Below are 20765 nucleotides of genomic sequence, written 5' to 3' on the forward strand. Positions count from 1 at the left end.
AGCAAGTGGAAATAAAGCTCTGAAAAAAGCTCCCCCCCTGCAAGCAGCCTCTGTAGTTTCAGGTCTCCCGTGCACGTTTCTTCATACATTCCTTTCCCTCTGTAACACCGCCTCCCACACAGACAGGCACGGGAAATAAAGGGAGACTGACCGTGTATTTGCTCCTTGCCGAACATTCTTTTCTATGCGCTGAGCACTGACACGCGTGAGTATAGAAGGTGCTGTTTCAGGTGAATTAGGCTGCTTATGTGACATTTGCGCATGTGTCAGTGCTCAGCGCATAGAAAGGAATTAAGCCTACACTGAACTACATCTCCCATGATCCCTAATCAGCCAGAGGTTAAAAGCCCCACTAGACTAGATGCCTAGTTTGCATCACATTCGCCCCAATAGCCATGAAACTGTCTGACCTTTCAGAGCCTCCTGGAGCCGGTCGACGTCCATTGCCGGAAGAGGAGGGTGTCACACACACACACACACACACCGGCTGCCTCCCATTGCTCCTCGCTCTCAGCCCCATCCGTAATCGCTTCCTCCGTCACAGTGAGGGAAACCCACAGGAGGGAACGAGGTCCAGTCCCCTGCCTCCGGTGACCATGCTAAGCGAACTGAGATCCCAGAAGCCGCCACGCAATAATGGCGCTCGTGACGTCACCAGAAGGAGAGGCTGGAGTAGGCAGCAGCTTGTCTGATACTGGGCACTGGGAACGAGCACGCAGCAGCAGGGGAGAGACTCGGTACTGAGACTCGCGTATAAGCCGAGGTAGACTTTTTCAGCACATTTTCAGTGCTGAAAAACTCAGCTTATACGCGAGTATATACGGTATACATGTGAGGAACAGAACTTTCATGTGAATCAGCTGAGTTGGTTCTTCATAGTGAGGGCACTGAGGCTGTTGAATGCCCTGCTGGATGATATTGTGATGACTGGGATGTTTTCTAGGACAAGCTTAATATCCAAGGCTATAGTGAGCTCATCATCTACAGCTAGTTAAGTATAGCTATGTGTGTATATTCTTAGCATGAGCAGAAAGCATAATTCCTTATTTAAGACAAAAGCTCTGAAAACACAAAACTAAAAATGGAAAAATATATGATTGTTGCATACCAAAACTGTCACGACTTTCAGAGTTAATCCTTGCAAGTCATTATTTAATGGTTTTTCTTGAAGACTTCCATTAAATCCTTTTATGGAGTCCCAGGTTGCCAACTGAAACAATTAGGTAAAAATTATTCTAGAATACATTTTGGGAAATAATAGAGTAAAACAAAGTAACATCAAGAGCAATGAAACAAAACTAGTTTTGGTAGACATGTCAGTTGAATCAATTCTATTACAGTAAAATGAACTACAGATGCACATCATTTGCACAAATTATGAATGTATGTAGATCTTTAGTATGCCCAGATAGCGTGTCTAACTTGTTATGCAATGCGCCATGCGTTCAATCAATTAGCATTAGTTTACTGGAAGGTCTGATTTATTGTTTTACTGTACAACATTCAATGTATTCATTTGTTAAACATGGGCATAATGAAGTCACATTTGAATATTATTTGCTAGAGATATGAATACAATTTTATATGGCAAACAAATGTTTGATGCTTTATAGAAATAGGCTATAATACATTTGCACAGGCATGAGATTTACTATTTAACATTTTTTTATCCAAATAGCTCCAAAATACAGTACAGGTATAGGATCTGTTATCCGAAAACCAGTTAGTAATCCAGAAAGCTCCAAATTACAGGAAGGTTGTGTCCAAGAGACTAAATTTCAGTTAAAAAATGCAACAATTCAATAATGAAAACATACTTCCTTTTTCTCTGTAATAACAAAACAGTAGATTGTGCTTGATCCCAACTAAGATATAATTAATCCTTATTGGTGTAAAAACAATTATATTGTTTTTTTAAAGTTTTAATGATTTTTAACATGCATAGGCAGATTTATGAAAATGTGAGATAAGACTGTACCACAGAAAAACTCACCCACTTTTATTCATTCCTATGGGATTTTTAGCAATGTATTTTTCACTGGGCAACAGGGGTGACAGTAAACCTCTAAATGCAATAGCCATGTTTTCTTCCACATTGCTGGAGGACATTTCAAATTTTTTTTGTGGTAGGCAGGAGAAATCCGCCTGACAAAATTGCACCCAATGTGTTAAAATTAACACAATTGCATTTGCACTTCATAAATCAGATGCAATAGCACTGAAGGTTCTCCAAGTCCAATTGCACTCGGTGTAAGAGTTATGTGCGTGCCCAATTTTGTGGAATACCTCTGCAGACCACTGTGGGAACCCTGGAGCTGCTACGTGGTTCACAGGTGGCAGTACTTCCAGTGTTCTCACAGTGGATTATGTCAATTTGGAATAAAAGACAAGGCAGAAGTTCAGCAAAGCACAAAGAAGTTCAATGACTGGTGGTACTTTTTGTGCAGCTGACTGTGGGGAAATTTGTAGGACTGCAGTGTGGTAAGGAAATGCCCCCTAGAGTTGTATATAAAGAAATTATTATAATTGTGAATTAGGCTTTTTTTCTGTATTAATAACATTGTTTCCTGCACATTAATTTAGATTGGCTGCAAAAGCAATCCTGGGGTTTATGATATTCCCTATTATATTTGTTTTAGCTTTAAGCCATTGTGCTCAATATTACAGAAAATCCCAGCTAACAGATCCCATTCCTGTATATAATAGATAAATATAGGAAACAGGAATGTTACCTAATTTATTAAAAAAGCAATGTTTACTCATTTTGAGTGACTTTTCAAGCTCAAAAAATTAAAACAACTCAATCTGAATAAAGAATTAAAAATGTTGCTCGAAAAGTTCCCACTGAATTCTACATGATCTCACAAGCTTTTTTTAAAATATTATTCACAATAATTATTTTTAGCGCAAAAAAATGTGTTTATAAATAACTCCCTATATTTTTTTTATTTAAGTACATATTTTGATAAATACGTATAGGAATAAATAGAAAGTCGGTGAAGTTTTCAGTGGTGAGCTCTAAATCTGCCACTATGACAATCATCTTACAAATTAAAAAGGGGTTTCAATATTTCTAGTTAAAGTTATGTCTATTTTCCTTAAAAACACAAGACACATTAAGGTGTATGTTGATAATTATCTACTGAACAGAAATAGACAGGACATTGTTATTATAGAGGAGACATTGAGTGTATTGAGAGATAAGTCACCATAAGAAAAAATGCCTATTGAAGTTTGCATTATGACAAAAAAAAATCACCATAAGAAAAAAAGACCCCCTGACTTTAATGCATTAGGACAAAAAAGTCGCCATATGAAAAACAACCATTGACTTAAATGCATTTGGAGAAAAAAGTCACCATAAGAAAAAAAGACCCCCTGACTTTAATGCATTAGGACAAAAAAGTCGCCATATGAAAAACAACCATTGACTTAAATGCATTTGGAGAAAAAAGTCACCATAAGAAAAAAACACCCATTGACTTTAATTCATTAGGACAAAAAAGTTGCCATAAGAAAAAATGCCTATTGACTAATACATTTGGACAAAAAAAGCCACTATAAGAAAAAAATTCCCATTGACTTCAATGTGTTTTGCAAAATTTTGCAGATTCGCTCATCACTACTTAGAACCCTATAGGCTCAGTTCCAGCAAAGACAGAGGTTAACTTATCTGTTTTCCTCCTACAATCATCATTGATGGAGGCTTTCTATAGCTGTGGAGCAGCTGTGGAGTTGTTTTTGCTCTTCCTTCTGAGACCTGTCAGAACTCAGTCCACACCATGCTAGTGACTTCATTGCTCCATTGCTTCTCTTCTCCAGGCTTTGTGTCAAATTCTAAAACTCTGCCTTTTCATTTTCATTGCTCCTGTACATCTAAGAGAACTAACTCTGCTGGATGATTACTGGGTTTTTCAGCAACTTCTGTCAAATTTATTTTTATATTATGCTAACATTACCATTACAACTGTTCTGAAAGTTTTATGCTGAACCACATAATTTTTGGCAGAGAAACATATTTCTCAGGTTAGTTAGATGTAAAGTCCAGTGACAGGCACGGATAACATTGGAAAAAATGATACAAACAAACGTAAACTGAAAATACTGCTAAGGGCAATGGCACATGTTACAATTCTGGTAGTTTTCACAGCCAGGCAATTAATAGTTCTCTTTGTGTGCCATTGCCCTAAAGTCTTTTGTCACAGATTCTCATATTCCTCATTACAATGTCAAGTGCTACCAAAATGTTCAGAGATACAAAATTTTGTGTATATTTTTAAGTCAGAAATAATTTTTGACACAGTTGATCTGTTTTAGGCTGGTAATGAAGAAAAAAGTCATTTCAAGCACTGCTAAACAAAATACTCGGCTAATGTCTGATAAGACACCAGCAGATCTTTTTCTATCTCTTTGTATGGGCTCTAGCAAAATGTAGTTGATATTAGATTAGTCTTATTAATCTGTTAATAAAAATCATACTTGTATTTGATCTGCTTTTTTTGGAATTACAGGAGCTTGGTATTTTATTTCTAAATCTAGAATTTTTTAAAATGTTTAAAATAAAACAGATCTAGATCTGTAGGAACAGCTGTAAATGAACCTTGAAAAATAGAAGACCATCAATGCATCCAATAAACAGTTTTATACTTTGTTCCATTTCTAAATATATACATCTAGTACAACTTTTATTTAATGGTCCTCTCTAATTTCTTCTCAATTCTCTAGCTATAAATACAATTTTAAAACCAGCCATCTTGCAGATTGGTGATACTTAAAATGCAAGGTTTTCTACAGCAAAAGCTATTGAGAGAAATTAAGGGATTTGCCTTGGAATTGTATTTTTATTAAACTGTTCTTTAAAGGAGAAGGAAAGGATAAAACTAAGTAATCCTTATCAGAAAGGTCCACCTAAATATACCAGTAAACCCTCAAAGTAATGCTGCTCTGAGTCTTCTGTCAAAACAAACTGCATTTCTTTTATTGTGTACACATGGGCTCCTGTATCAGACTTCCTGTTTTCCGCATAAATCTCCTTGCCCTGGGTGATTGCATGCTTAGTTTGCTCCTCTTCCTCCAACCCTCCCTTCTCTTCTATAATCTGAGCCCAGAGCTATAAGTGAGCAGGGAGAGACTCAGGCAGGAAGTGATATCAGTTATTTTATTTCATTTATTTTTTTTTTAATTAAGAGGATTAATATTAACCAGACACATTCTTGCAGTAGATTGTAACCTTCTACTTTTTTTTTGGGGGGGGGGTGTTCTAAGTGAGGGTTACCATGCAGATATGACAAGGAAGGAACCTTGCACAAATAAGTATGCTCATATTTATGAACTATTATACTATGTTATTTATTAAGCATGCTTGCAATATTCTAAGATCTGTATATGTCAGTTACTGTAACTAAAATTATTGTTGTTGATCAATGTAGCATTTCTCAGATATTACAGTACAGGTATGGGGCCTTTTATAAATAAAACAGTTTAAATGCAATTGAACAACCAGAACAAGTCACACAAGTAACAAATCGGAATACAATTTAAGTAGTGAATCAATACAAAGTGTCTGCAAAGGCTTATACTAAATATTATGTATACTAAATATTATGAATACAATAATCAGGGCCGGATTTACATAGTTGGCGCCCCTAGGTCCACTGCCATTCATCTCCCCTGTTCCCTCCCCTTTATTTGTGCAAATTTTCATCGTCTGGACCAGAGCAATGAGGATTGTGCATGGGAAATTTAAAAAATGATTGTATCTCCAGCGCATCCCCAGTGTTTTATGAACCAATGTGGGTGTAGTTGGGCAGCATGTCGCCGCCCTAAAATCCTGCCACCCTATGTCCGGGCCTAGGTGGCCTTTCCACAAATCCGGGTCTGACAGTTATATAATAGGGGGATCTTCTTAGTGTAAGTAGTACGTATCCCAGATCATGTAGACAGGACATATAAGCATGTTATCCAGAATGCTCAGGACATGAGAACTGTATTGAAATACATTTTTAATACTGTTACTCAATTGAAGTCTCATTTAAACTCTACTGCTATTGGTGGCTTTTCTTTTATATTCAGAACTGCAAATATGACATACTGTATAGGTTCCCTTTAATGATTGGTGAATATGACCCATTTTGCTTTGCGGAAAATTTGTGAAATGGCTACAAATTGGCCAAATGCATTGACGTCTGTGCGTGACAATTTTTTTTTGATACACAACAATTTTTTTTTTTGGAGTCTATGGGCATCTTTTTCATGGCAAAATCTGGCGAAAAATTTTGCTTATCACTAGTCCCTTCTTTCAAACATTTCAAACGTTTGGAGTAAAAAACTTTTCAGAACAAGAAACAGTTTAAATAGTTCTCTGAACAAGGTCTTAAATATACTCTTGTTCCACTCAGTAAAATTGACATTGTCTTTTCAGTCACATCATATACAAATGTACCTTTCTACCTGACACCAGTCCTGAGCCACCCTTTTGACTGAGTTAACTGGAAATCACAGCTTCAAGTCAAAATGATGGATTGATTCAAGATAACAAGACTAGACTATAATGTATAAAGCTGTGGTCTGGAAAAAAATCTAAGCCTGGGAACAAATGGCATTTACTGTATTTATACTGCTGTTCTATATCATGGACGAAATAACCGAGAAACAGGTAAAGCTGTTATGAAATAGCCGTTTTGGGAACAATATGTTGAACGTGCTCTGAGACTTATATACTGATAATGTATTATAATTAATTATTTTATACAGTGATAGAGTGTACAAAAAAATATTCCTAGGAGCTTTTTCATAGATTTTGCCTTTCCTATGTTTTTTTCCTATAGTTTATTTTATTACTTATCACTGATCACTGATTCTAAATTAGATTGATTGAATAATCATTTCAGTAATATATAAAGCAGTATATATAAGCAGTAATTTGAGCACACACTTTAAAAAAATAATGAGGTGGCATTATTCAAGAATAAATAAGAACATAAATATATAAAGTTGTTACCCATAACTGGTAAAATTCCTTTAGGGCCAGAGTTAAGAAAACCTTTACTGTGCGAAGCAGACATTTTACTCAAGGGTGTGATAAAACAATGCAGACATTTTATTCAGCAGCTCCAACAGAGGGGTTGGCAGAATGCAAATATTTCAATATTAGGCAGAACTGTTCCAAAATATATATAACTTCAGTTACAAATCACTACCACATGTATTCTCAAAGAGTTGATTTTCACAGAAGACTCACTAGGCCCCTTTTCTGTCATGTCAACATACAACATACAACCTTAAACTGGCTGTTTCACATCAGCCCGTGGATCTCCTCTAACCCACAACCTGAATGCTTAATCCCTAACTGGCGCGCATTTGCCCAGCGTACTAACCCCAAAAAAACATTAATAAATCGACCCCTGGGTTTATTAAGGATTAAATGGGTTTTAGCAGACTTAAGGTATGGAGATCCAAATTACTCAAAGCTCTCTTATCTGGAAAATCCCAGATCCAAGCATAATAATAGATCCTATACTTTTACAGGATAAACACTTGCTATGCTTATATATTAAATAGCTAACTATGTTATATGTATTATGTACTAATGATTGTTAATTTAAAATTAATTATAAACATTTGTTCCAGTTCTATGGAATGTGATTCATTTGGACAAGCAAAGTATACTAAAGTCATTGCAGCCTCTGTGAATATTAAAAGTCACCTTGAATAAATGTTAATACAATTATCTTTACATATGAGAGTCATAACTTTATTCTTAATAAAACATATTCCAGACCATTTGATAATAAGTACTAAAAAAATATAACATTCACAATGAATGCATGGTTTAACAAGACAAATGTCAGAGTGGCTTTGGTTAAGGAACTGAACTAACTTGAACAAATAGACATTACTAAATTATGTTGTTCAACTTTAAAACCTATGTAGATATATAGAATACTAAAAGTGACCATAACTGAACATGCTTCATTTCCAGACATAGCTTGTTTGTAAAATGTAAATCCTGAGTGAAAAATGCTCCTTTACAACTCCAGAAAATCACGGAAAATATACAGTGTAGATCACATGCACAGTACATTATTTTATAGTGCTGGGAAACCCACCATCTCTACATAGATGCCTGGGAGAGATAAGTAAGAGAGATAAGTAAGATGGTTGCACCTTTTCCCCAGATTTCCCCAGGTACATTCTTTAACCTAGTGGCACCCTCCATTGAATAAGGCTTTTCTTGCATTTCCAATAATGTCCATAGATTGTGCCTGGGTTTATGCAATTTCTGCAACACTTCTGGCAGCACAAAATGTTATAAGAGCAAAGACCAGCATCACTGATTACCACACACTAGTTGATATTATATTTGCCATACTATAGACCTTGCCATTGCAAAACAATACCTTTGTGCCTATGCCATGCAATTTCTCAAGGAACACTATGCTGCTCTATAGCTTCTCTATAGCTGCAAAGTAAATTCCACCTAATTTAGAGAATAGGTGCTGTGTCCACATGTATTTATTTATTTGCACATGTCCATGACCCAGACCCAGAAGCAATATATCTTAAATGTACAGGTTAAATGTATCTTTACTAGTATGTGGGATTTGTCTTTCCTAGGACTGGGTGGAATGATCTAAAACCACAATTGATTTTTACAAATTGCACCTTGCTTGCTTCCCAACTTATGATTTTAAAGAAATATGTGTACCCTGTTCAGTTATTTCAAATAGAAGCATATCATCATTTGGAAAAACCAAACTCAAGTTGCTAAAAAGAAGGCAAACTCATAACAAGTAATAATTTTGCTTCCTCGTTATTGGATGCATATGCTTTTCTCTAATATGGACTATGCCATTTTCTTTATTGCCACATAACTTGATGTCTATAGCATGTCTATAAATACTCACATATTGAATATTACTAGTCTATACTGGACTTAGAGACAAACGTAATAATACTGACACCCAGTTTAATGCTATGACCTAAATGAGCTGTTATCATCAACTGTATGTATGATATAAAAATTATATACTGTCATTAGTAATTCCAATATTTCTGCAATGATATCCAATTACTTAACCCTCCAGCAATGATCTGTTAGTTTTCTACAGGCACATCCTGGCATATTATAACACTTTAGTCAATAGACACCTAGGGGCCGATTCACTAAGGGTCGAATATCGAGGGTTAATTAACCCTCGATATTCGACTAGGAACTAAAATCCTTCGACTTCAACTATCGAAGTCGAAGGATTTAGCGCAGATAGTTTGATCGAACGATCGAAGGAATATCCTTCGATCAAAAAAAGTTAGCCAAGCCTATGGGGACCTTCCCCATAGGCTAACATTGACTTCGGTAGCTTTTAGATGGCAAACTAGGGGGTCGAAGTTTTTTTTAAAGAGACAGTACTTCGACTATCGAATGGTCGAATAGTCGAACGATTTTTACTTCGAATCCTTCGATAGTCGTAGTCGAAGGTCGAAGTAGCCCAAAAAAAACTTCGAAATTCGAAGTTTTTTTAACTTCGAATCCTTCACTCAAAGTTAGGGAATCGGCCCCTTACTTTACACAAACTATTATTTGCCTAAACTACTGATGATTTTTTTCTCAAGGTGGATCACATCTGTAAGCTCTAAACAAACAGGTTCATTATATTGTATTACTATGTTACAGCAGAGAATGCTCAAAATAAAGTTGAAAACTGAAGCAGAAATATGGTGGCATTATCAAAACAAGGCAAACAAAGACATCCTGATGTAAGGGGGCAATAAAATAGTTGTACAGCATGGAAGGCAATCAACAATTGCTACAGTTTATGAAGTGATGATTTGTATCGTGAAACTTCCATAAATTTAGGGGCATATTTACTAAGGGTCGAAGTGAATTTGAGGGAATTTTCGAAGTAAAAAAATTTGAAGTTCGAATTAATTATTTGGATACTTCGACCATCAAATAGGATACTACGACTTCTAATATACTTTGACTTCGATTTGAAGTAAAAATCATTTGAATATTTGACCATTAGATAATCGAAGTACTGTCTCTTTAAAAAAACTTTGACTTCAATACTTCGCCAAATTAAACCTGCCGAAGTGTGATGTAAGCCTATGGGGACCTTCTGCAACATTTTCCTAAGTCTTTACACATCGAATAAAAATCGTTAGATCGTACTCTAAAATCGTTCAAATCATTCTTTCGATTGATCTATGAATTTTATTCGATCGCAGGATTGCCAAATTTGCTGAAAAAACTTCGAATTAGATATTCAATTTATTTATGGTCGAATTTCAAAGTTTTTTGTACTTTGAATTTCGACCCTTGATAAATCTGCCCCCTAGACATAAAGCTTTATGGCTAGTGAAACTAATGGAAGGTAGTACAGATATGGGATCCGTTATCTGGAAACCCATTATCCAGAAAGCTCTGAATTACTGAAAGGCCACCTCCCATAGACTCCATTTTAGCCAAATCATTTATTAAAAATTATTTTCTTTTTCTCTGTAATAATAAAACAGTACCTTGTACTTGATCCAAACTAAGATATAATTAATCCTTATTGGAAACAAAACCAGCCTATTGGTTTATTTCATGTTTAAATAATTTTTTAGTAGACTTAAGGTATGAAGATCCAAATTATGGAAAGATACGTACATTATTCGGAAAACCCCAGGTCCCAAGCATTCTTGATAACAGGTCCCATACCTGTACTGACATAAAATCATAGCGCAGAGTATCAAAATGGTTAGTTCTCTTTGCTTTCTTTCACAGATCCAACCACAATCCTAATTCGACATTACAACAATAAAGCAAAAACTCTTTTTGTAGTGGAGCTTTTAAAAAAAATATAAGATCTATTAATAAAATGTCCTCTTTTCTGTGGACAGTATTTTTAGTGTTCAAGTAATGAGGCTTGAACACAATAATATTTTTCAAACTACAGATTAATAGTATTACAGAGTTAATGTAGTGGTGCATGAACCTTATATTACAAGGACATTGCTGACTGAAATTGCACAAGATGAGGAACATTCTTTCAACCAGAGTTATTAGTCATTTAAAGATTATATTCACTGCTATAGATGATACATATGGACCATGGATTTAGAATGTATTGATGGTATTATATATATATCAGGGTGTGTGTGACGGACGTGATAGGATGAGATTGATAGAATTGTGGTTAGCAGTTATATAATGTGTGCTCATGCATAGGTAACAGAACGATGATGTATCAAAAGTTGTGATTTGGATGTTGATCTATAATGGGGTAGGAGTCTGTGATGGCTTGTTCAATGACACGGGTAAGTGGGACAAGCTGCTAGGAAGGGGGAGATTGGGTAGGTCGGATAAGCGTGGTTATATTAAGGGTTCACGTCTGACATAATTGTGTATATTTTTATTAGTAAAATATGTGATTAGTGTGGAAGTGGGTCGCGTATTAGGTCGCGGGGGAGTGACTGCTACACAGAGTGTTGATGTTGTAAGATATAGGACTCACTCTGAGGACAATGCGCGCGTAGAATGCGACTCATACGAGTGTGTATTATGCGTAGTTGTTTTTTACGTAAAAATAGTAAAATACGAGTGTCTGTGCGCTGATTTTCGAGATTTATCAATTTATCATACTCTGGCTCTTTAAGAATTTGAATTTGACTATCCGCCACCTTAAACCTCCTGAATTACTGTATAAGTCAATGGGAGAGGTCCAGGGATCAATTTGGTGATGTCTTTGGAGAAGAAACTCGAAACAAATTGAATTTGAGTTTTCAGATTGGTAAAATTTGTCAGAGTTTTGAAAATTAAGTTTTTTAATAAATGTCCCCCAGTCGAATTTCAAATTTACATGAATTTGGAATTCAACCCTTGATGAATGTGCCTCCTTGTATATTACTGCCAGTAAATATTGTCTAAATGTTTATCAAATTTCTCCTCAAATCTCTTTTATAAAAAAAAGAAATCATTTTTCAAAATTTGGATTATTTGGATAAAATGGAGTCTATGGAGCCATTCTGTAATTCGGAGCTTTTTGGATATCGGGTTTGGGACTTTGATTTGGGACTTTAACTTGTAATAATTAACTTGTAATAATTAAGGTTCAGGTATCAGTCAGTAGTAAATTTAGAAGCACTCAGGAAACACAAAAGAAATCCTATATGCGGGCATTGAACTCGTGACCTTTGCATCTTTTTATTTTGAATTTTACTTTGTCATTTTGCTAAATGTTGGAGAAACTTTACCATTTCACAAATATTCTGACAAAGCGGAACAGGCAGTTTGCTTATTACTATTTCCAACTATTGAAGAATGACATGTTTCACCCAGGTTTCCCTGCAAAAAAAATGGCCATAGACTACAATGAAGAAAAGGTTGCATGGTCACCACAAAAAAATGCCCACTGATTTTAATGCCCACCATAAATTAATCTTCCACATAATTTCTCCTACAATACACATATATTTTGGTAAAAATGTTCCAAGAAATACCAAATACCAAATGGTTGAAGAAAATAATGAATTGCTATAAGAACAAGATAATACCAAAACAAAATAATTAAATGCACACTATTCCAAATAAAGAAATAACCAATGGTCATGTGAATTATCACTGATAAAGAATACACACCATTTAGAAGTTTGGAAATACATACAGCATTCACCTATGTGTCATGATTTTATTTCCTGCACACTTATATATAAGCAGATCCAGTGGATTCTAGGGAAATTACCAAGTGCTCATCTGGCAAAAAAGAAGAGGTCTGTAATTCATGCCTTAATTAACACGAACTGACACTTAATTATTTTATTCCAGCTGAAAGTTCCATGGGAAATAGTGTTAAAATTGTGTTCACAAACTATTGTTATTTTATCAAATGGCAAGTAATTTAACTCCATATTGTACCACCCCAGGGCAAGATGATTCAATGATAAGGCTGTATAAAATTGTAATAATCAGGGGCCACAATGCATCAGAATAATGAATGGAACTTAATATTAAAGCATCAAAAAGTCTCAGATAATGTATGGCAAACATACAGTAAAAATTCAAATGGCTTCAAATTTTGTAAAGGCTTAAGCATATGAAAGGGTCATTTATCATACAAGGAACAAAGTACAAATGTTCCTGTGCTTTGCATTTTACATATTACAAGCTGGATTGCACCCTAAGGCATGCTTCTAAAAAAAGACGTTGAATTTGTTTCAAATTCAAATCGAATTTGGACTATTCACTAGTCGAATACACAAAAAATAGCTTGAAATTTGATATTTTTTTCATTCAAAATTCACCTCGACCTTTGTTAAATCTGCCCCTTAATGTTTGTTTCTATTAACCCTTGATAAAAGAGTTAAAATGCATGCAATTTTGTGGGGGGGGGGGTTGTTTTTGCTCTTTGCACGTGAGCTTGCATTTGTAATTGAGCCCGTATGTGTCTTATGTACACATACAATGTCTATTATTCCCTTTACTGGTATGGATCTGTTAATCATCAACCTGTTATCTAGAAAGTTCTATTAAAATAAATATTTTAAACATTGATTTATTTTTTTCTCTGTAATAATAAAGCCATATTTTGTACTTGATTCTAACTCCAATATAATTAATCTTATAAAATATTTATCTTATAAAATTGTAGAGATCCAAATTATGGAAAGACCCCTTATCTGGAAAACCCCAGGGGGCAAATTTACTTAGCTCCGAATTTGCGCCAGCGACGGCTTCGCTCACTTCACAACACTTCGGCAGGCGTAGATTCACGAGGGCAGCGCAAATTCACTAAAATCCAAAGTTGCGCCAGGGAGCCGAAAGGTAGCGAAGTTGCGCTAGCGTTAATTCGTCAAGCAAAGCGAAGTTACACTAGCGATGCCTAATTAGCATATGGCGCCAAGTTAAAGTACAATGGATGTATATGCTGCAGCCCAGGGAAGCTTAATAAAATAAAATAGAGGAGTTATATTGCCCTACACATGTGTCCACTGTATAGTTTAGGTGTCATATGTTTACTTCGCCTGGTCTGAGCTGGCGAAGTAAAGTGTGGCGCAAGAGTTAACGTTCAGTAAAATCCGCAATTTAGTGAATTAGCGTAGTTATGTCCCTTCACCAGAGCGCAACTTCACCTGGTTTAAGGGTGCAAAGTACCGAGTCTGTCTACTTTGCTAACAAATTAAAGCCAGAGACCGTTAATAAATCGGCGAAGTGCCAATCTGACGTCACACTGACGAATTAACGCTGGTGTTAGCCACTTCGCCTTTAGTAAATTTGCCCCCAGGTCTCTAGTTTTCTGGATAAAGGGTCCCATACCTGTATATCTTTATCTTTCACCCATAAACCTTACCATGACTTCACATGAATCCAATGCATTTCAAATAATATTTTGTCAGGGACCCTAAGCGCAGGAAGCTATTCCATTCATCAATTACCTACTATATTTTAATAGCTAATCATAAGCAACATGACTTCAATCTTGCAACATGTTGGGGCTCTAAATAAATCTTAGGAAATGAATGAGTACATTTACTATGGGACAAATAACACAAACACACACTAAGAAAGGAATCAAACTGTTAGACTCAGGCCTTTGCGATAGAAACAGATACTTTGAAGCCCATTTATCAAAGTCTGAATTTATTTCATTATTTTCTGAAAAATACTGCAGGAAAAAAACTAAAAAAAAAATCATGAAAAAAACGAATCGTATTTTTGGGATTTTCCACTAGAAAACTACATTTTTTTCTGATTTTACCAAAAACCACAAAATAATCTGATTATTGCATGAAACCCAGCGCAGATCAAGATATCTTGGGGTTTTTTCCCATTGACTTATATGCAACCTCGGCAGTTCTGAAATGCCGGTTTTTCGGATTCAGACATTTTTCATGCCCATTAGAATGCCAGCACAAAAAAAACCTTTTTTAAGTTTCTATTGTGAATATGTAGGAGAAGTTCATTATGCAGAGTAGTATCTGTACACAAGTAATCTAATTATGTACTTTGCAAGGACCAAACATGGAATAACCTCAATCTTCAAGTGCTATGATAATAAACTATTCAAGCCCTCAAAGCTGTTCACTAGAGTGCTACAGCATATCTTTTATTCTTCCCTAATGCTTGAGGCAAGAATTTTTTTGGGCGTACAGAAAAACTGTTGTTGATGCAACATTTTAACACATGAACAAAGAAGGAAACTACTAATTTACAATATTAATATATATATAAAATATGTAGCCTAAGGGGGTAAAATAATAAACAGTTTAAAGTTTACCCATCTTGAGAACAGCATGAGTAAGACTAGCATGTGCAGTGTGGGGAGGGGTTGGTTCACCTGCACTAGGAGTGTGAGAAATAACTATAGTGGGGGTTGTGCCAAGATCAGTAGGCATGTAGAGCAAAATTAACATCTCTGAGTTTATAAATTAAGCGTTAGACCGTAAATATTATGCCAGATTGCGAGTGAAATGTTATGTTGTTTCCTGGCATATGGATTGATGCAATGCAGTGAAATCACAAAAACAATCCATTAACAATCCATAAGATAGTTGTCTCATATACAAAGGTGTTGCATTTCAATTCTGGTCTTAAAAAAACCAGTGACCAATTATAAGGAAAACATTTTTGAGGAAAAAAAATGTACACTTTGCTACAAATGCTAAAAACATAAAGGGGGCTATTTATTAAACCTCAAATTTTTCTGGTTGAGTTTTTAATAGAGGAAAAATTAGAGGACTAAATGTTTTACAGATGAATGTTAACTTATGCAGAATACCCTGTTATTAAAATGAATATTGTGTATATTTGACTGCAGCAGAAGGCTATAGGAATCATTTACAATTTTTCAGCCCAGATGCGAAATAAAGAAAACAGGCACAGTCAACCATGTTTTTGCACTTTCCACCCTGTCTTCCAGCCTAGATGAATTGCCACAGGTCTCTGTGCTTTGTTTAGCCCATCTCCATGATTAAATTGCTGCCCGTGTTCATCATTATCAAGCTCTAGTAATGCTCTGATGTGTACAAAAGAACTAAATAGATACATAGACAAACTGTGGAATTGTAAGACCTGTTTAATGGTAAGACCTGTTTAGTGCTAAGTAATGAAATAATGCAAATTATAAAACAATTGCATTATAATACTTAATATTAACTAATACGTAATATTAAAGGGAAAGTGTATGCAAGAGTAATTGCTTTTCAAAATGTTTTAAATTTATTTATATACTAGCAGGAAGCCAATTACTTTAATGCTAATTTGGTCACAATTAGTTGAGCAGTGCACGGTAAGCATGGCCGTTCCAAATGATATTGATCATCTCTTTTTGCTATTTTCCTGGAAAACTGAAGTAGCTGTACACATGGCAAATCCATGCAGTAATGTTACAAACAAAGTTAGGCCCATAAATCTTTGGACAGAGACAACTTTTTTTATAATTTTGGTTCTGTACATTACCACAATGAATTTTAACCGAAACAACTCAGATGCAGTTGAACTGCAAACTTTCAGCTTTAATTCAGTGAGTTGAACAAAAAGATTGCATAAACATGTGAGGAACTAAAGCCTTTTTTTAACACAATTACTTCATTTCAGGGGCTCAAAAGTAATTGGACCATTGACTCAAAGACTATTTCATGGGCAGGTGTTGGCAATTCCTTCATTATGTCATTACAATAAAGCAGATAAAAGCCCTGGAGTTGATTTGAGGGGGGAGGGTGCTTGTATGTGGATGATTTTGCTGTGAACAGACAACATGCGGTCAAAGGAGCTCTCCGTGCAGGTGAAACAAGCCATCCTTAAGCTGCAAAAATAGAAAAACCCATTTGAGAAACTAGGAATGGCAAAATCTACAGTTGTGTACATCCTTAGAAAGAAAGAAAGCACTGGTGAACTCAGCAATGCAAAAAGGCCTGGACGACCAGGGAAGACAACAGTGGTGGATTATCGCAGAATCATTTTCATGTTAAAGAGAAACCCCTTTACAACAGCCAAACAAGTGAATCAATATCCAAGTCTACCATAAAGAGAAGACTGCATGAACGTAAATACAGAGGGTGCATTGCATAAGCATAAAGAATAGAAAGGCTAGATTGGACTTTGCTAAAAAAAAAAAACATCTTAAAAAGCAGTACAGTTCTGGAAAAACATTCTTTGGACAGATGAAACCAAGTTTATTAAAGCAAAGAAGTGGAATATTCTTGAATGGACAATTCAGTCATCTGATATGAACCCAATTGGGCATGCATTTCACTTGGTGAAGACTAAACTTCGGACTGAAAGGCCCACAAATAAACAGCATCTGAAAACCGCTGCAGTAAAGGCCTGGCAGAGCATTAAAAAGGAGGAAACCCAGGATCTTGTGATGTCCATGAGTTTAAGACTTCAGGCTGTCATTTCCAGCAAAGTGTTTTCAACCAAGTATTAGAAATGAACATTTTATTTTCAGTTTTTTAATTTGTCCAATTACTTTTGAGCCCCTGAAATGAAGTGATTGTGTCATGTCTCTTTCACAAGCTGTCATCATTCTGCTATATTTTATTGCTTACTTGTGGTGAACTATCTATGGTGGCCATTTCAGGAGTCTATCCTACTATGCCTACTGATCTTGGCACAACCCCCACCTCCATAAGGCTAACAACAGGAGTGCATTTGAACTAATCAGACTACCATACTCCTAACACGTGACTAACACAGTGCCTCGTGGGAGCTAAGACTCCATTTTACAGCTCATGGTGTGGAAGAAGCACACAGTTTCTCATTCTCCCTTTATGGTAGCATCGCTGGTAAGCAAATGGACTTAGGGGCCCATTCACTTAGCTCGAGTGAAGGAATAGAGGAAAAATAGTTCGAATTTCGAAGTGTTTTTTTGGCTACTTCACCATCAAATGGGCTACTTCGACCTTTGACCTTCGACTTCGAATCGAACGATTCAAACTAAAAATCGTTCGACTATTCGATAGTCGCATTACTGTCTCTTTAAAAAATCTTCGACCCCCTAGTTCCCCACCTAAAACCTACCGAGGCCAATGTTAGCCTATTGCGCAGGTCCCCATAGGCTTCCTAACAATTTTCTGATCGAAGGATAATCCTTCGATCGATGGATTAAAATCCTTCGAATCGTTCGATTCGAAGGATTTAATCATTCGATCGAATGATTATTCCTTCGATCGTTCGATCAGAACGAATTGCGCTACATCCTTTGACTTCGATATTGGAAGTCGAAGGATTTCAATTCGGCAGTCGAATATCGAGGGTTAATTAACCCTCAATATTCGACCCTAGGTAAATTTGCCCCTTAAAGTTACATTAAGATACAGCTGCCAGCAGCCCAGAGACACTGCTGCAGACATATTTTGTACTATGTGATGTGCTTTATGTTGCAGTTGTGTATTTATACATGTTTATACTACTGTTCATTGCAAACATACTTATTTCATGTTCTGTTGTTTGTAACAGCTTCACCTCTACTCTATTACACTTGCCTATCCAGTAAAATCTACAGACTCCACACTCAGTCTCTTTATTGAATTGTGGGGAGGTTTAGCTGCATGTCGAACTACACACTGCCCCAGGGTAATACTTAGAACAGCAAAATCATCCACATACAAGCACCCCCCAAATCAACTCCAGGGCTTTTATCTGCTTAATTGATAATGACATAACAAAGGATGTGCCCACACCTGCCCATGAAATAGAGTCAATGGTCCAATTACTTTTGAGCCCCTGAAATGAAGTGATTGTGTTAAAAAAAGGGTTTAGTTTCTCACCTTTTTATGCAATCTTTTGCAAGATTATGGGACCCATTTACTAACTATCAAATTGTGATTTTTTTTTCTATGAATCGCAATAGAATTGTGGTTTTCCTTTTTTTCTACAAAGCTCTAAAATTTTTGAGATTTATCAAGTGAAAACAACATGAAAGCCTTTCATGCCAAACTTCCCAAGTAAAAGTTATTGAGGTGCTGTAGATGTAATTGGGAGGAACACTGATCCTATTTGACCATCAGGATGTTTTCAAATTATTTTTTTGATACGAATTGTCTGAGAAACTCAAATTTTTTTAGCTTTTTGAGGTTTTCTAATTTTTTTCCCGATTGTTTGGTGCTTTTTTTTCTTATGTTTTATAATAAGAATTTATATTCAATGACAATCGTGGGTTTCCAGATTGAGAGTTTAGTTGTTTCAGAATCCTCTGAAACCACTAAAATCTGACTTTTAATAAATGAGCCTCCACATGTTATATTTTTCTCACATAAATACAAAAAAGAAAAAAAACACATTCCAGATTATAATTATTTATAATTAGTCAAAGGTTGGTTTTAGGCATATCAATGTAAGAAAACAGACAAGTGATTATCTCAACAATTCTAGATTATATAACTTTTTCTCCCCAAAATAATTTTCTTATTTCATTAGTTTTTTATAAAAAAATAAACATCAAACCCAATTCATGTTTAGTAGTGATGAGCTAATTTTTTAGTCAGGCATGGATTTGGGATGAAATTTCACATTTTGCCATCTGCAAAAAGCTTCACCATAAGAAAAAACACCCATTGGTTTTAATGCATTTGGAGTGTGCTAAAACTTGAGAAAAAAAACCCAATGACTTTAACACATTTGGACACAAAGTTCCAAAAAAACTATGCATTGACTTTAATTCATTTGAGATGAGTCAGATAAAAAAATTGCATGTGTAACAATGTTTTGTCTCCTATTGACTTCAATGCATTTTGCAAGTTTATTACCAGTTTTTCAGTGAAGTAAAACGGGACAGATTCCCTCATTACTAATGTTTAGGTCTTATTTGGGAGCAGTACAATGTTGGAAGCCAATCTCTTTGAGTAAAGCATGTACAAATATGAAAGATTAGGAAAACTGCTAGAAGCCAGACAGATGTGTTAATGGAAATGGAAAGGGACAGGCAAGATAGGAAAGGTGGCAATGTCACAAACTCCATTAGAGAGCTGGTGCTTTGAAGATCCTCCCACTACAGTTTTGAGTAAAAAGAACAATCTTTTAAACCAACACAGTAAAATATCCTATGGAATAATTTCATTGCACACCTTCTGCCAAGGAATGCCGTCACAGTTTGACACTATTCCATTTAACCAGTACGTTAATATAGAAACATATTTGTACAGTGGGATAATAATAAAAATAACAATCCAATGGTTTAATGGAAGAAAAGGAAGTGTTAGCCTAAGGATTCACTTGCTAACATCGAGCCCTGTAACATTCATTAGTACATACTATATATTTCTTACTCTTGGGCCTGTGGCCAAAGCAAACAAGTCAGGCCCATCTCATAGCTGCAAACATATCATGGTAATGGTGATTTCAAACTGGCTGTAGGTATACAAATATTATTCTCACACCTAAATAGCTAAAAAACTGCCTTAAACATATGCAATGTATATACTGCCACAGCACCCTTAGCAGGAACAGTGGATAACAATAAATTCAAACAAAGTTAGGTCCAGCATGCCCAAACAAGACCTGCCAACCTGCATCGGGCAGCTGGACCTAGACCTGATGCTACCTGGCCTGGAGGGGGTTTTCAAGGAAGACAAAAATACATTTAATGTATTAAATTCATTTAATGTAACCTGCATTTTATACTATTGTAAATACATGTATTCTGTAGATTGCATTTTTTATAGTTTTGAATTCATAGCAAAGCTTTTTGATGATTCTTTTTATTATTATTATTATTATTAATAACATTTATATAGCGCCAACATACAGTATTTCACAGCACTGTTATGTTAAATAGAAAATGCAT

General features: G+C 35.6%; 1 protein-coding gene across 5 annotated transcripts in view; it reads right to left on the reverse strand.

Annotated features, from left to right (window-relative positions):
* grid1.S (glutamate receptor, ionotropic, delta 1 S homeolog) overlaps window positions 1–20765 on the reverse strand; it is a 547369-nt gene that overhangs the window by 55518 nt on the left and 471086 nt on the right. For all 5 annotated transcript variants that reach the window (XM_041571139.1, XM_041571138.1, XM_041571137.1 and 2 more), the window contains exon 9: window positions 1109–1210. In XM_041571139.1, coding sequence (XP_041427073.1) covers window positions 1109–1210 — 102 coding nt within the window. The remainder of the gene's footprint in view (window positions 1–1108; window positions 1211–20765) is intronic.

This window comes from Xenopus laevis, chromosome 7S, assembly GCF_017654675.1.
Source record: "Xenopus laevis strain J_2021 chromosome 7S, Xenopus_laevis_v10.1, whole genome shotgun sequence".
NCBI lineage: Eukaryota > Metazoa > Chordata > Amphibia > Anura > Pipidae > Xenopus > Xenopus laevis.